Source organism: Ursus maritimus, unplaced genomic scaffold (assembly GCF_017311325.1).
Source record: "Ursus maritimus isolate PB19 unplaced genomic scaffold, ASM1731132v1 scaffold_20, whole genome shotgun sequence".
Taxonomy (NCBI): domain Eukaryota; kingdom Metazoa; phylum Chordata; class Mammalia; order Carnivora; family Ursidae; genus Ursus; species Ursus maritimus.
The window spans coordinates 19,863,563-19,880,717 of record NW_024424453.1 but is presented as its reverse complement, the minus strand read 5'-3'; the positions used below and the strand labels follow the sequence as shown (position 1 = coordinate 19,880,717).

General features: G+C 35.8%; 1 protein-coding gene across 4 annotated transcripts in view; it reads right to left on the bottom strand.

The window, feature by feature from the left end:
* The window catches only part of SLC9A9 (solute carrier family 9 member A9), a 550,759-nt gene that overhangs the window by 400,538 nt on the left and 133,066 nt on the right, over window positions 1-17,155 (bottom strand). For all 4 annotated transcript variants that reach the window (XR_572657.2, XM_008707677.2, XM_008707671.2 and 1 more), the window contains exon 5: window positions 10,897-11,012. Coding sequence is in view for 3 of the 4 variants with exons in the window: in XM_008707677.2 (XP_008705899.2) it covers window positions 10,897-11,012 (116 nt within the window). In the remaining variant the exon portion in view is untranslated. The remainder of the gene's footprint in view (window positions 1-10,896; window positions 11,013-17,155) is intronic.

The following is a 17,155-nucleotide window of genomic DNA, read 5'->3' as shown; positions in this document are numbered from 1 at the left end:
GTCTTGGAAGGTCCTTCTCTCTCCATCAATTCTGAATGACAGCCTTGCTGGATAAAGGATCCTTGGCTGCATGTTCTTCTCAGTTAGAGCTCTGAAAATATCTTGCCAACCTTTCCTGGCTTGCCAGGTTTCTGTAGACAGTTCTGACATTATTCTGATGTTCCTCCCTCTGTACATGAGATTCTCTTCCCCCTGGCCACTTTCAAGATTGTATCCTTGGATCTAATTTTTGCGAATTGCACTATGATGTGACATGGTGTAGGTCTGTTCTTATTGATCTTGGGAGGGGTCCTCTCTGCCTCTTAGACATGAATGCTTATTTCCTTTCCCATATTAGGGAAGTTCTCAGCTACAATTTTTTCAAATATGTCTTCTAGATCTCTCTCTTTCTCCACCCCCTCAGGGATGCCGATGATTCTGACATTGGAACGTTTCATTGAGTCAGTACTCTTCCATAATCTACATTCTTGAGATTGGATTTTTTTGAGCCATTTCCGTCTTTTCCTTCTTTTCTACCATCCCATCTTCCAATTCACTAATTTGTTCTTCTGCCTCATTTACCCTGGCTGTCAGAGCATCTAGTTTAGAATGCATTTGATTCATAGCATCTTTAATTTCTGCCAGATTCACTCTCATTTCTGCCCTTAGAGATTCTATATTTTTGTTAATATTTTCATTAATGTTTTTTCAAGCCTACATATCATCTTGACCATTGTTACTCTGAACTCCATTACTGACAATTTGGTTATATCCATATTCATCAGTTCTGTGGCAGAGGCCACAGACTCTGTATCTTTTCTTTGTTGGGGAGGATTTCTCCTCCTTGTCATTCTGATGAGGAGAGGTTGCGGGGATGTACAGAGCCCAAGTTATTGACCAGGACCCAAGCAATGTGCACTTGGTTTTATAGGGACCTTAGGGATGTGGGCTTCTTGATAGCCTGCCTTCTGGGGGAGGGGCCTGCTGTGCTGATACTCAGGCAACCCTGTTTGGGTAGAGTTGCCCTGTCCCCTGTGAGGGGGGATGGGGATGGGCACAATGTGAACTGGTATTTCTGGGCTTTTGTTCTCTGGCAGCTTTCCCTGGTGGTTTTCTGTAACTCTTCTGAGAGTCAGAGCAGCAGTGGCCATATCCTAGCCTCTGTCTCAGAACAGAGAGATCACAGTCTGCTCTCCACTGAGCTCTCTTGGCCATGTTAACTCTCTTTCTGTCGGTGCTGCTAAAAACCCCGCAGCATCCCGGGTTGTGTGCCCAACAGCCACTCTCCCAGCCCTTGCTTCCAGGGCTGGCACATCTCTGTCCTTTGTGCTTCCAACGCTGCCAGCCACCCCTGGTTCCTGCACCCACTCCTGAGCTCCCCATTTCAGTGTGGTTCGTGCGCACTCCCGGAGCACCGGTTTTCAGTCTGGTCGGGTTGCTCGTGAGCTCCCGAGCTCTCGGTTTCAGTCTAGTTCAAGTGTGCGCTCCGGAGCTCCAGTTTTCAGTCTGGTCGCATGAGTGTTCCCAGGCTCACAGTCTCAGTCTGCTTTCTCATGAGTACCGGTCCTTGAGTCCGGCCCGCTCCCCAGTGCAGGAGGCTACTGCTTCCCGGTGCCCAAGCGGGGCGGCTCCCTCCCCCTTCCGTTTATCTTCCAATATCTGTGCACAGATTCATGGCTCCCCACTTTGTACCTCAATACTCAGTGCTAGAGATGTTCGTTTGTAGAGATCCAGATGTATCTTCCTACTTCTCGGGCTCATTTTGTGGGTGTTCAGGATGATCTGGTAGAGATATCCAGCTCAATTCAGGGAACCAGATGAAAAAAGGTCCCCTACTCCTCCGCCATCTTCCCCCCCCTCCACAGTCAGTGTTCTTAATTAATACTCAATGACTGTTCTATTTATTCAGTAATTACATACTCTGCCCTGTGTGAAACTCGACAGGATTTTTGTATTTTGAGATCTGTAGATTCTTTCTTAGATCTAGTCATTAAATATTATTTAATGTTGATGATGATAAAGATAAAGAAATGTGGGGTGCCTGACTGGCTCAATTGGTAGAGTGTGTGACTCTTAATCTCGGGGTTGTAAGTTTGAGTTCCATGTTGGGTGTAGAGATTACTTAAAAACAAAATCCAGGAAAAGAAAAGAAATGGATCCTATTAAGTACTACATATATTTTGACTTGTTTAATTGGAGAATTGAATAATAATTTACATTAACTGGATTTTTAAATTCTAAACTTAAGGAGAATTATAAACTGTACTCTCCCAATTGGCTACATAGGTAGTCTCTATTTACTTCTTTGAGGTAAATATTTATTTCTGATATTGAGTCTACCCAATTTAGGGCCATTAAATGTGTCAACATACTTTGAAACAGGGGTAACATTATATAAATGTCAAGTTTCTTGGATTTCTGACAAGCTCTATAAAACAAAACAGTAATGGGCATTAAAAAAACAACTCAGATTGTCAGACTTTAGGAACTTGTGATTTATGTTTCTACTGAGGAAAAAACCACAGTTGAGACATTTGGACAGGAACTTATTTAATCTGTTTCTCTCAAGTCAGAGGTTGCAGTATTTATAGTTTTGAATGGCACATACATGATATTTAAATCATACAGAGGGTAAATCTTGTTTCTCTTTGCTTTGTTTTTGAAGCATGGGTGAAGCTAGTTTATGGGTTATTATGTGTAGGAGCAGAAAAATAAAACTGGAAAAGAGACATTAGAAAGAAAATTTCAGACATATTAGCTCAAAATCATAGAAATAAAGTGCCTATATTATACCAAAATGCCATAATCTGTGTTGTACATTGTATTCGTGCTTAATTTTTCTACTCAATTTAAAATTATTGTGGTATTTTTATTAAGGATCATATTTTTGTATGTAATCTTAAAAAGCTGAGCTCATTGAAATAGAGATAAAAATGTTGGTGGCCAGGGACTGGAAGTGGGGGGAGTGGGTAGATGTTGGTCAGAGTATCAATTTCCAACTATAAGATTAATAAGTTTTAGAGATCTAAGATATAGCATGTTAATATAGTTAACAAAACTATAATATATACTTGAAAGTTGTTAAAAGAGTAGATCATGACTGTTGCCACCACCACCACCACCACCACCACACACACACACACACACACACACACACACACACACAGGTAATTATGTGAGGGTATAGAGATGTTAACTTACTTTATTGTGGTATTCACTTTGCAATATATATGAGTATCAAATCATCACATTATATACTTTAAATGTACATATGTTATATGTCAATAATAATAAAGGTGGAAAAAAGGATATTTTTTGACTTAACAACTCTTCCATATCTATTGTTCTATAGTTCTGTCTGATAAAAATATAATGTAAACCACAAATGTAATTTTAAATTTTCTAGTAGCCACATTAAAAAAGTAAAAAGAAATGGGTAAAATTAATTTAAAAATATATTTACTTTAACTCAATATTAAATGAATCTCATAATTTCAAAATGTAATCAATATAAAAATTATCAATGAGATATTATACTTTTCTTCATATTAAGTCTTTGGATCTAGGGTGTATTTTATACTTATAGCCCTTCAGTTTGGACTAGCTGCATTTCAAGTAGCCATATGTGGCTTGTAGCCATCATATTGGACAGAACAATTTTTGAGTAAGCCCTATCTGAAGTTATCTAAAACGGGACAACCTGAATTAATTTTCTTGGAAAAAATAGGACAAGTCTATGAAGTAAGAATTATCTTCTAGTTTTAAATACTGGACTAATACTTCTGGAGTTCAAGATAGCACAGCTGTATTTGAGTCTCAATGCAGCTGCATCATATAAAATGAAGACATTTTAATCCAAATAGGAAACAGAGAAATTGATGAAGTGAGAAAACACACAGCCCAAATGTGCTTGAATGAGTGGCTTCCTGCAGACCTTGAAAGAAATTTCAGCCCTGTAAATACCAGGATGAGTTTCTGGCATCTTCTGAGTGATTAATACTTAATGTAATGTGCTGAGTTTTTCCTTTTCCTAGAGGAAGCTCCTATTTTGAGCACCTTCCAAACTAAAACAACAACAACAACAACAACAACAAAGCCCCAAAACAACAACAAAAAACCCCACACTATTATAACTGCTTCTGCAAGTCTACAATCTATGGTTTGGTGCTCTGGAAAATTTTAAACCACTGACCAACTGGTAAACAGGGAGAAAGAAATATTGGCTGCATGGCCAGATAAGAAGAAAGACACATATTTTTGTTTTAGTTGAGTATATCCTTTTTGGAGGACAGACACCAGTATTGCCACTCAGTTGGAAGTTCAGCCATGTGCTGCAAGTTCCACCCTCTTCTTGAGTCACTGTCCCTCCTTGGGTTATGAGACTCCTTATCTCTGAGTGATCTGGAATACTCAACTGCTTCACATTCTATTTTAGAAGAGACTCCCTTTCAAGCTCTACACTTTGCTCTAGCAGTTTCTTCTACAAATATACTGACTCATTAATTTAATAAGTACTTATTAAAAACCTATTCTAAATACTAAAAATATAAGAGTGGAAAATGGGGTGAAACAGGAAAAAAAATCTCCGTCCTCACAGGGGACAAAAAAAAAAAAGGAAATAAATAGTAGATCAATAGTGATTAGTGCTGTACGAGAATGTAAGACAAGGAAGGGGGATGGGAAGCATCATGATTTGTGGGTGACTATGCAGCAGAGGAGATGGGGTACAATTTTTGATAGTATGGTTAGGGAAGGTCTCATCGAGGTGACATTTGGGCAAAGGCCTGAAGAAGACAAGGAGGGAGAAACAACAAATGTAAATGTGGTGAGACAGCAACAATACTGATGTGTTGAAGAACAGCACATGGGTACACTGGAACTCCAAAGTGTCTTTATACACCTTAACAGCCTCTCTGTTTATCTCACCCACCCCATATATAAAGAGACATTTCAGACTTATTAAAAATCGTTATCCTGGATAGTCAAATTTACCAAACTCAGACCCAAGTCAATGATGAAAGAGATAAGAAGATAGTATGAGTTTTGAGTGTTCCCTTACGGGCTTTGGCCATTTGTAAATTGAGGGATATTAACTAAAGCATCATTTCCAGTTGTTGCCATATTGTTTATCTTTTCTCTCCCCTCCCTTGTCCTCCTACTTTCTCTCATCTAAACACAGCTGAAGAGATGACCTGGCTCATTGATCAAGCCCTCTAAGTACTTCTTTCCTCCCCTGACACTGCCATTTACCATACATGATCTCTTTGGGGGCTTTGCCTTTAATCATCCACTTCTGTTAAGTGCTGCTAATGACCTTTACATCATCAGCAGGATCTTTGTCAGTGAGGAAAAGAGGAAATTAAATCAATCAAATAATAGTCAAATCATCCTAACTGGAGGTAAACTGAAAATTGGCCAAGGAGAGTCAGAAACATGCAGGGAAGAATTAGATTTAAGTTTAAATATGTGCCTATAAAAGGAAAATATGAATAGTTAATAACACCTGGCTAAGATTTAGCTAAGGCTAAATGAGATAGAATTAATTTAAAGAAGGCCAAGAAAAGTCAGACCTGGAGAGCATAGGTTCTCTTTCATAAATTAGTGAGTCACAATAATTTAGGCAATAAATGAATAATTGTGGGGTAAGATTAACTAGGTGTTTTAAGGTTGTTGAAGATCTTAAATTGCACCAATTTAGCAGAGTAGGTTCAGCATGTTTTAATATAACAATTAGCTCCCAGTAAAAAAAGAAAGGTTAAATATTCCTGTTCATGTGTGGGTCTCTACTATGTAAGATCTTCTCTAACATTTGTTGAAACCAGGTTAGAACCCATGAATGCCTGGAGCTGGGTGGGGGGAGGGCTTTAGGTTGATTTTTTAACTTTCTTTAAAACAAAAGCTTGTTTTAAAATGAAAACCAATCTTACAGAAATAAGAAACAGGGAATGTTAAAGCTGGAAAAGGCTCTAGTCAAAACTTTTCATTTTACAGATGAAAAGTCAGTTTCTTCATCTGTAAAATGAAGGGGTTGGGAGAAATGAGATCAAATATCTTCCACTTCCAAGAATGCATAAAATCTAGAAAAGCTAAATGGTACCCAAAGTTGCACAGCTAGTGCCAGACTTGGAAAGTAGATTTGGTTTCCAGGATTCTCTTTATGGCTGTGAGTCAATTCTGTATTTTAAAAAGTTTAGCCAACCCAATTGTTTGACACAATGCAGATAAATATCCATCTCACCAAGTTGGATTTATTTTTCTATTTCAATCAGTTTCCTTGCATCGTGTAAACATATCCTCAGGGATATCACCAGCCAAGAAGGAGCAAAGCTTTAACATGATACAATTGTGCTTGGAGCTGGCTGAATCACTCAATAGAATGCAACAAACTTGGTCTTTGGCATTGGGACCAGGAAACAATGGATGCAGTGTTTTTCAACATGCAGATTTGTGCAAAGGTGACATGAAATGGGACCTGACCATTAAAAGCAAAATGTCCATATGTGGGCAGAAAAGAACAACCTTAAGTAACTAGAAATCACTGGTGGATTGAAAATATTTCATCTTAAGTTCATGCTTCCCATCGCTACCAAGGAACTTCTATATTTCCCTGGGGCTGTGAGAGTGCAGCATGAGATCTTCCAGCAATGACCTGGTGCCTGGGTCATCTCTAACCCTAATGATGGAACAGTCTGCCCCTCTACACTACTCTGGTGCTCTGGTCCTCTAATATACACCACATGTTCCTCATCTGAGACCTACTTTTATTTCATCTTCTTCCAGGAAACAAGTCAACATCATGTATTAAAAAATTATTGTTCCTCCTCCATAGCATAAACAAAATAAAACAGATAAAAAAACTTGGAAAAATATTTGTAACTTATATTACAGACAAAAGGTTAATATCTCAATATGTTAAAGGTTTCTAACACTTGAAAAATAAAAATTAACAACCCTACTCGAGCAAAGCCATCTTATAAATGGTTCATTTTCAGGGGAAAAAATGCATATATCCCTTAAACATATGAACAAATATTTAACCTTACTCATAAGAGAAGTACTAAGTCTAACCAGAGGGAGACACAAATCCTCACCTCTTATATAAGTAAAAATCCAAAACTGTGATAGAATTCTGCATTGCCAAAGTTGTGAAGAGTAGGTACTGTCATATGTTGGTGGTGTGAATGCAAAATGGTACAAACTTTATGGAGAGGAATTTGGCATCTAGGAAAATTACATCTAGGGAAAATGCATTTACCTTTTAACCTGTTTCTATAAATCTATCCCAAAGAAACACTGGCAAAACGTGGAAAGATATTTATTTTAGTGTTATTAATTACAACACCATTCATAATTGCAAAGGGAAGAAAAAAACTAAATGTCCATCAACAGACAACTGGTTGAATAATCCATGGAGTACTCTGCAGTTATAAAAAAGAATGAGAGAGATCTTTACATATTGCTATGGACTACTCTCTAAAATACTGTTAAATGAGAGTAAGGTGAAGAACCATGTGTATAGTAGCATATAGTAGAGTATGTATATGTTTGTGTATTTACTTAGATAAAAAACAGAAGGGTAATGAAAGACCAACCAAAATGGTTGGAATGTTAGGGTAGAGGGGACAGGAATAGAAGCTAGATGTCTCTTGTTTTGGCTCTATGGTTGTCTTTTTGGAATTCTATATCTCTTTAATTTTAAAACAAAAGTTAAAAACAAAATGAAACAATTGAACATTATTGTATATTCACAAGGTACAATCCATAGAGGCATGATTTCAAGAGCTCTTAAAACAGTAATTTTTAACTGTTCATCCCTAGTCAGATATATCCAAAGGTTAAAAAGAACTACAATGAAATCTTAAGCAGTTTTCAATAATCATATTTTTAAATAATAATATGCATATTATAATTTTTTAAATGTTTAAGGAAATAAGAAATTATATACGTAATAGGAGGAAGAAAAGTGGGCAGAAGAAAAAATAAAATAAAAATTTAAGGCAGTTAAGTAAAATTTCTGTAATCCTAAATTTGAGCTGAAAATAGGAACATAAATTTGTGATATTATTTCTCCTTCAAAACAAATAAAAATATCTAGAAACAATGATCAATCCAATAGCAATGAAAACCCCTACTGCCCAAATTTTGGTCTCTACATTAATTTCCTTCTTATAAATGGCTGGTTCCAAGTCAGGGTACAGGAAACACACAAAATAAGGTTGGAACATCTAGTCCTATCCAAGGACAAGAAACCTATGAAAGATCACTGGCGTCATGACAAGAGAATAAAGGAGAAACTTCAAGAAGCTCTCAGTTGTCAAGTTGGTGTATTCTGAACATCAAAAAGACTAATGATGGCAGTAGATCGAAACATATCAACCATGTTAAAATCCATGTGTTGACATAATACTTTAAAAAAGAAAAAGCTCCTTGATCTTATGTGGAGGATGGTAAGGAAACAACTCATTATTTTAAAAATCAGTAAATAAAGGGAAAGAATCAATCGTTTATCCTACTTTTTTGTTCAAATGATATCATGGGGTACTTAAATAGTTCATCTGGAAAGCTGCTTAATTATAGGAGAGTAACAGCTAATAAATACAAAAGGTAGGACAGAATTAACATACCACTAGCTTGTAATCCCTAATTAATACTGGACTAACTAAGCAGTAACCATCAATACATACTAAAATCATGAGCTAAAATGGGGAATTCTAAAAGGTAATGTTTCCCAAACTTTGATGTGCGTATGAATTACTTTAGGATATTGTTAAATTCTAGAATCCAATTTGGTAGATCTGGGGTTGAGCCTGAGATTCTGCATTTACAATAAGCGAACACATGGTGTCAATACCACTGGTCAGAGGGCTAGTCTAAGAAAGACAAAACAGCCCCTGACATTCTTAGAATGTCCTAGTATTATCCTCTGAGCCTTGGTGTTCTCTGCCGCACACAGACGATTTTACATAACAATATCAGACAAGGTCACTCTATGACCATGATGGGTCAAGACAAAAACAGGAGTGTCTGGGTGGCTCAGTTGAGTCCAGCTCTTGGTTTTGGCTCAGGTCATGATCTCAGGTTTGTAGGATTGAGCCCCGAGTCTGGCTCACAAGCTGGGTATGGAGCCTCCTTAAAATTCTCTCTCTCTCTCTCCCTTTGCCCCTCTCCCCTGAGCACTCTCTCTTTCTTTCAAATAAATAAATAAATCTTAAAAAAAGAACAAAAAAGACTACTGCATAATCATGTCTTAACAGAAATAATGAACACTGTCCAAACTACAAAGTTAACTAAACATCCCCTTTTAAGAGGCCACTACTTCTTTACCAATTTTAACTTTAGGCTCAATCCAGTCTTCCCTCATTCTACATAAGACTTAGGAAAATGCCCAATCACTGATGTCTCCTGACAGCATCTTATCCAGAGCAAAGCTCTAATTCCTTAAACCCTCCCTAAAATCACCAAACATAAGCTCAAGCCTACAATGAATCTTTTCTAACACTCTCTGAAAGGTTCCATGTTTCCTCTGGTGTGCATTTTCTTTCATTATAACAATGTAATAAACACATCTTGCTTAGCTACAGGTGTGTTCTGGTGGTTTTTGTGGGAGAAACTGTACAATAGTATGATGAGTCAGGTTGACAGCTGAGTCACTAATCATTATGTGATGTTTTGCTATAGAAACTGGCAACACCACCTATAAAGTAATCTTGCCCAAAAAGATGAACATAAATCTCATTAAGTTTCTAGATTTAACCATCACTTTTACAAGAAATATGTGGTATAGGGGAACATTTTAAGGAGCCATATTCAGTTCAACAACAAGACAAATTGCCTATTTTTCCCCCAAACAAATAACTGACAAAAATAGAAGATGGAGGAGGAATATATAAATTAAAAGAGACTCAATAGTCATATTAATCAATTGTAATGTACTGCCCTTATTTGACCCTAATTTGTACAAACTATTACACAAACTAATGATGATAATGATAAAAAGACATTTGAAGATATTTGAACAGAGACTAGCTCTTTGATAATATTAAAGAATAATTGCAAATATTTTTAGGTTTCATAATGGCAATGTTCATTTTTCCAAATATTTACAAATAAAATGATATAATGTCTGAGATTTGCTCTAACATAATCCAGTCATGATAAAAGGAGTGTACGGGGTATAAACAAAAATATTGGCTATATTGGTAATTGCTGAAGGGTATATGACAATTCTTTTTATTATTCTCCCTACTCTTAATGTGTTTGAAAAGCTCCATAGTAAAAAATCTTTTTTTAAAAAGATTTAATTTATTTATTTGAGAGAGAGAGAGAGAGAGCACTGAGCAGGGGTGAGGGATAGAGGGAGAGAGAGAAGCAGACTTCCCGCTGAGCAGGGAGCCCAATGCAGGAATCGAACCCAGCACCCTGGGATCATGACCTGAGCCAAAAGCAGATGCTTACTGACTGACTTACCCAGGCTCCCATAAACAATCTTTTTGAAAATATGTTTTACCATTTAATTCAGTAGTTCATTTTTGAAAAATGACAAGTTGGAGAAAAAAATAAGGCCTATAATCAAAATAGGTATACATTCTAGAGAAACAAGTTGTAATGAATTTTAAATTCTGAAACTCCCACTACTAAAACTGTTTTCAGATCCATTTTTTGAAAGCTATTAGGATATTCACCTATTTCTTTTCTTTTCTTTTCTTTTCTTTTCTTTCTTTCTTTCTTTCTTTCTTTCTTTCTTTCTTTCCTTCCTTCCTTCCTTCCTTCCTTCCTTCCTTCATCACTAACATGTGTCAACTCCAAGTGAAGGGGAATATGGAATTATGATGTAGACTCAGGTGATGGTCTTTAGAGAAACATTTAATTTAAATATTTGATTCTTAAAAAAAAAAAACATATTATTTGAGCAATTACCTGGATCTGTAGCAGACATCAGTGAACCAAAAAACAAACAGTCAGTGAAATGGAAGTCTCCATTTTTCAACTGGCCAGCATATACCATAGCTTTCACAACGCCATACATAATTAACCTGTTGAAGAAAAGAATAAGATCTTCAAACATCAAGTTGAATCCTGCACAAACCCATGCTATCATAGCTAGCATTCTAATGTGCATCCTGAATAAGCATCATGCACAAATTACCACCACTCTGCCAATTCATGGCCATGCTAGCTCTCAGTACATTGTCTAAATCTCTTGACCATGAAAGACACCTTAATCAAATATCTCAATTCATTCACCTGGCAAAAGGTAACAGAATATTTTATAGCATATTTTAATGAAAATAAATAAATTTCAAGTATATAAAAAATAATCTGTCAAATATATCATAGTAAATTATGCCCACGAATACAGCAGCTGGGTTAACATCTGTAAATGGATTGCTTTTCAATTTTCATAGTTTTGTGTGGTGGGGTGTCTGAAAAGCGTTCAAATTTCAAGTCTGTCACTGCAATGAGAGGATATTGGTCACACACAGCACACCCAGTCAACCAGTTACTTTACAATAGATGGGTCTCTGCTACTGCTAGTGTCAAGACACTTCCACAGTGGGTACAGAATCACTTTTAGGAAAGAGCTCCTGTAACTTCAATATGCTGTTGAAAATGAATCTGGAAAGGTTTATGTTTTGATCTTGCAAGGATAGCTATTCTTTCATGAGATTATAAAAGGTTTATAAGCTTACGAAACTCACACCATGGAAAACAACTTGTCTGTCTTGGTCATCATTTGCCACCCTGTAGCTATTAAACTGTATGTATGTATGTATGTATGTATGTATGTATGTATGTATGTATGTATTTAACTGACTGATTTTTCAAAATCCTAGTAGAGGAAATACGGAGACTTGTGAACTGGACCATAGTAAAATCACTATAAGTGACTCTAAAGAGTCTTTAGAAATTGTAGATTCTCAGACCAATAGATGTTTAAATGTTCACACACTTTGAAAGTTAACTTCTTAAAAAAATGTTCTAAGGTTGTGAGCATGGCTTAAAAGGCTAGAAAAAAGATATCAGAAATTTTAATGTCAATGAAAATGCAGATGTTTCAGATTCTGTTAAAAAATTTTCTCCATGAGAAATATTTCAGACACATCTGCATTTAAATCTAGGTTCTACCACTCACCAGCTATATGGTTTTAGGATGTTACTAAAACTTTCTGAGCCTCAATATTCTTATTAATGAAATAGTGATAACAATAATAGTTAGCCCACAGAATTGTTTTAAGGATTACCTGAGATAATGTACATTTGGTTTCTGGCACACAGTACATTCTCAATGAGGTTATTATCACTGCTAATAATATTTATAGAAATAGGTAATATTTACTTACTATTCATATTTCTTCACATGCCTTAACTCATTTAATCCACACATTAATCTTATAAGGAAGGTACTATTTGCATTTTATAGATGAGAAAACTAAACACAGTGTCATCAGGTAACTTGCTCCAGATGACACAGCTATTAAGTTGCAAAACCCAGATTTGAAATGTGGGGTATTGGCTCCTGAGCCTGGGCTTTTAACCACCACATAATATTGCCTAGATGAATAGTTTGTATTTTATATTACATATTATCCCATATAATATATTCACAGCTATCCTATTTGGTGGTGGTTCTAGGTTTTACAAAGACGCAACAATGGAGTAACCTTAAGAACTTGGAAATAATACTACCCTCTGAACTATAGTTATTAAGACATAATGGTTGAGCAGAGAGGGCCAATATTACTGTGAAGAATGTGAACTATAGTGGGGAGGCTGAATCTTAATTCAGCTGAAAGTATTAACATATTTGAGAAAGGCTATGTCATGGGACACAGCAGTGGCTTTTGAGAAGAGGCTAGTCCAAGAGGTCCCAATCATGGCAGCTTACTCACACTCTTGCTGGGGGGGTATTCTGGCAGCCTCTTGACAGGTGTAGGGTAGCTTCATTCAGTTTATTTGTTCATTCAACAGACATTTATTATTTAACCCCTACTGTGTGTCAGGCTCCGCGCTAGGTACTTAAGATAAATCAGTGAACAGAACAAAGATACCTGCCCTTATGAAGCATACATTTTACCTGATTGATAGCAATAAAAATTATCATAAATTTGAAATATATGTTAATTATATCACTCTCTGAATTGGAATCTGCAAGTGGGATCAACACTGGGGCAGTCTGGACAGTTACAACATTCACGGGAATACTCTCCAATACTCATCTCTTCAGCCTCTTCGGGTTGAGCTACACTTCAAATATTGAGCATCAACAGGCTCTGGAATCAATATAAACTTTATGACCTGTGACTTTATTTCTGAATTTTATACCCATTAGTTAATTTTACAGTCTGGGAATCTAGGCTTAGAATTAAAATGACTTCTCATATTGCACAGAAGCCATTAGATTGGGTAAAATAAAAAAATATATGCATACCCAGGCTTGGGAATATTTTATAGGAACTGGAAGTCTCATAAACTATTGATGGACATTAAATTAAAGTCTTAAGTGAAGTATCAATTTTTTAATGTTCTATAGCTTATTAAATGGTTGCCTACACATTTATGCCAAAAATTAATCAAATATGTACCAAAAGGTGTGTATTCAAATTATATCAGATTTCTGTTGTTTATAAGAGTGAAAAATTCAAAGAAATCTAAATATCTAGTGAATAAATTACAAAACACATATATATGAGCTAATATGCAATTGATACTACTATATACAAGACTTTATATTAGACACAGAAAAGTAAATTGACAAAGCAAATTATAAAGTGGTAATAAACAATAATTTCTAATTTTATTAAAATGGAACATACTTAGGCATACATACAAACAAGAAAAACCACAAATTTATAGTCTAGAATGTTAATAGTGGTTAAATAATGTAATTAAATGTGACTACTTTTCTTTTTGCTTTTCTACATTTTCCCAGTTCTTTTAAAAATAGTAATAATAAGAAATAAATAATAACATATATTAACAAATGCTCTTATGTGACACAATAGATATTTATTGTGTCACTTAATCTTCAAAATTCTATAAATTAGGTGCTACAATTATTTTTTTACAAATGAGAAAATTAGGACTCACAGACATTAAATAACTTGATTAAGTTCACAGAAGTTAGCTTGTGAGAGAGCTGGATTTGAACCCAGGGAGCTGGATGCTAAAACCTACATCCTTAACCACCAACTCTATAAAGCTTTTGAACTGCTTTGAAATCAGGAGAAACACACATGAATGTACACACACACACACCTATGCCACAATTTGTTTATTTACTTCAAATCAACTCCTGGACATAAAATAACTATAATTCCAATAGCTTACTTGAGATAATACCCAAAAAAGGAGAAAAAAAATGTCCAGTTCAGTAAACGCTCAATACTAATAACAATGGTCATCATCACTGGTAATTATAATAATCCAATAATTAGGTGCATATATGACATGACACCTCTTCTTTATAAATGGTAGCTATTTTTGTTACATTATTATTAATAAAAACTAGTTATAACAATATTAATTGGGCAGCTAAAAAAATGAAACCATTAGCAACCACCATGTTCTCACAGAGTGGTACATTCTATCAGCACTTCACAGAAAATATTTCAGATGGCTCAGGATACAGGAGAGATGTGGTTTTATGGGGATAGGGAATCTAGTGAAGTCCAATGCAGGCAATGCTGTGAAGATGATGGACCCGAATAAGATGTCCTCCAGGGGTCAGTCTGTGGTTAGTGACAGCATAGGTTAGAGGGATCGGCAGAAGTAGAACTGCCTCATAAAAACCAGAACTGTTGATAATATCGATTTTGACAAATATCCATTTAGTGCTATTCTTTGAAAAGAAAGTGCTTGTGCTATGGAGGATACAAAAGTAGAAATCCATAACCTGCTCTCAAAGAGTAGAGTATTACAGGATGGCAGTCAGTTCACTGATGCTAATAGAAAGTACTGGGTAAAAAAGAATTTGGGGAAATGCCCAACACAATACTCTACACACTCACTTTACTAAGTGTTTATGACATGTGAACTGATTTTAAATTTCATGAGCTTATTTTACACCATTAAATCGCCACACCTAAAGACTTGTGGTGAAAAAAGTTCAGTATAGTTAATAGTCTCTTATGGTGTGTCTCCTGCTATTTTTTTCTTCCTTCCCCTATGTTCATCTGTTTTGTTCCTTAATTTCCACATATGAGTGAAATCATATGATATTTGTCTTTCTCTGACTGACTTATTTTGCTTAGCATAATACACTCTAGCTCCATCCATATCATTGCAAATGGCAAGATATCATTCTTTTTAATGGCTCAATAATATTCCATTGTGTGTGTGTGTGTATGCGTATATGCACTCACACAAATATATATATATATATATATATACCACCTCTTCTTTTTCTTTATTCATTCATCAGTCAATGGGCATTTAGGCTCTTTCATAATTTGGGTATTGCTGATAATGTTGCTATAAACATTGGGGTGCACGTGTCCCTCTGAATCAGTATTTTTGTATCCTTTGGGTAAATAACTAGTAGTGTAATTACTAGGTCATGGGGTAGTTTTATTTTTAACTTTTTGAGGGACCTCCATACTGTTTTCCAGAGTGGCTTCACCAGTTTGCATTCCCACCAAGAATGTAAGAGGATTCCCTTTTCTCTGCATGCTTGCCAACATCTGTTGTTTCTTGTGTTGTTAATTTTAGCCACTCTGGCTGGTGTGAGGGGATATCTCATCATAGTTTTTACTTGTATTTCCCTGATGATGAGTGATGTTGAGGATCTTTTCATGTGTCTGTTAGCCATCTGGATGTCTTCTTCGGAAAAATGTCTACTCATGTCTTCTGCCCATTTCTTAACTGGATTATTTGTTTTTGGGTGTTGAAGTTGATAAGTTCTTTGTAGATTTTGGATACTAACCCTGAATCATATATGTCATTTGCAAATATCTTCTTCCCATTCCATAGGTTGCCTTTTAGTTTTGTTGATTGTTTCCTTCATAGAAAGCAGAAGTTTTTCATCTTGATGAAGTCCCAACAGTTCATTTTTGCTTTTTGTTTCCCTTACCTCCAGAGACATGTCTAGTAAGGAGTTACTACAGCTGATGTCAAAGAGGTTGCTGCCTGTGTTATCCTCAAGAATTTTGATGATTTCCAATTTCACATTTAGGTCTTTCATCCATTTTAAATTTATTTTGTGTATGGTATAGGAAAGTGGTCCAGTTTCATTCATTTGTATGTTGCTGTCCGGTTTTCTGAACAGCATTTATTGAAGAAACTGTATTTTTTCCATTGGGTATTGCTTCCTGCTTTGTGAAAGATTAGCTGACCATATAGTTGAGGTTTGCTGGAAGGGAGGTGGGTAAGGGATGGGCTAAATGGGTGATGGGTATTAAGGAGGGCACTTGTGGTGATGAGCCCTGGGTGTTATATGTAAGTGATGAATCACCAAATTCTACTCCCAAAACCTATATTACACTATATGGTAACTAACTAGAATTTAAATAAAAACTTGAAAAAAAGAAAAAAGAAGATAGAGAGAGGCAAACCTAGAAGCCAATTCTCAACTATAGAGAACAAGCTAATGGTTAGCAGAGGAGAGGTGGGGTCATGGGTTAAATAGGTGATAGATACGAAAGAAGGCACTTGTGATAAGCATAGGATGTTGTATTGAAGTACTGAATCACCATATTGTACACCTGAAACTAATATTTCACTGTATGTCAACTAACTAGAATTTCAACAACAAAAAAATCACAAAAAGGAAAAAAAAAGGTTCCAAAATGCTCAATTGTTTGGGTGATTTTTAAGTATGGCATCTTAATCCCTATCAGTATTTTTAAGAAAGAATATAATTCTTCCTTTAAAAAAAAAAAAAGTCTTGATCAAGCAATGAACAGACTTACTAGAAAAGGCAGTTTTTTTGAATTCCTAGGAAAAAGTTAGGGGAGTTAGTAGTTTGGAGAGACAGCTCTGTGGACCAGTCCCTTTAACTGTTGGAAGAGCCACATCCTTACCTGTGAAATCATTTGAAACAGGCCACTATGTGAAGCTCACTCTGCAGTAGGAAAATCCAGAACCAACAGGCTCTGGAAGCAATATGAGAGTTATAATCTACATCTAGATTTCTGATTTCTATACCCAAACATTTTCTTTTAGATAAATATCTTTCCCT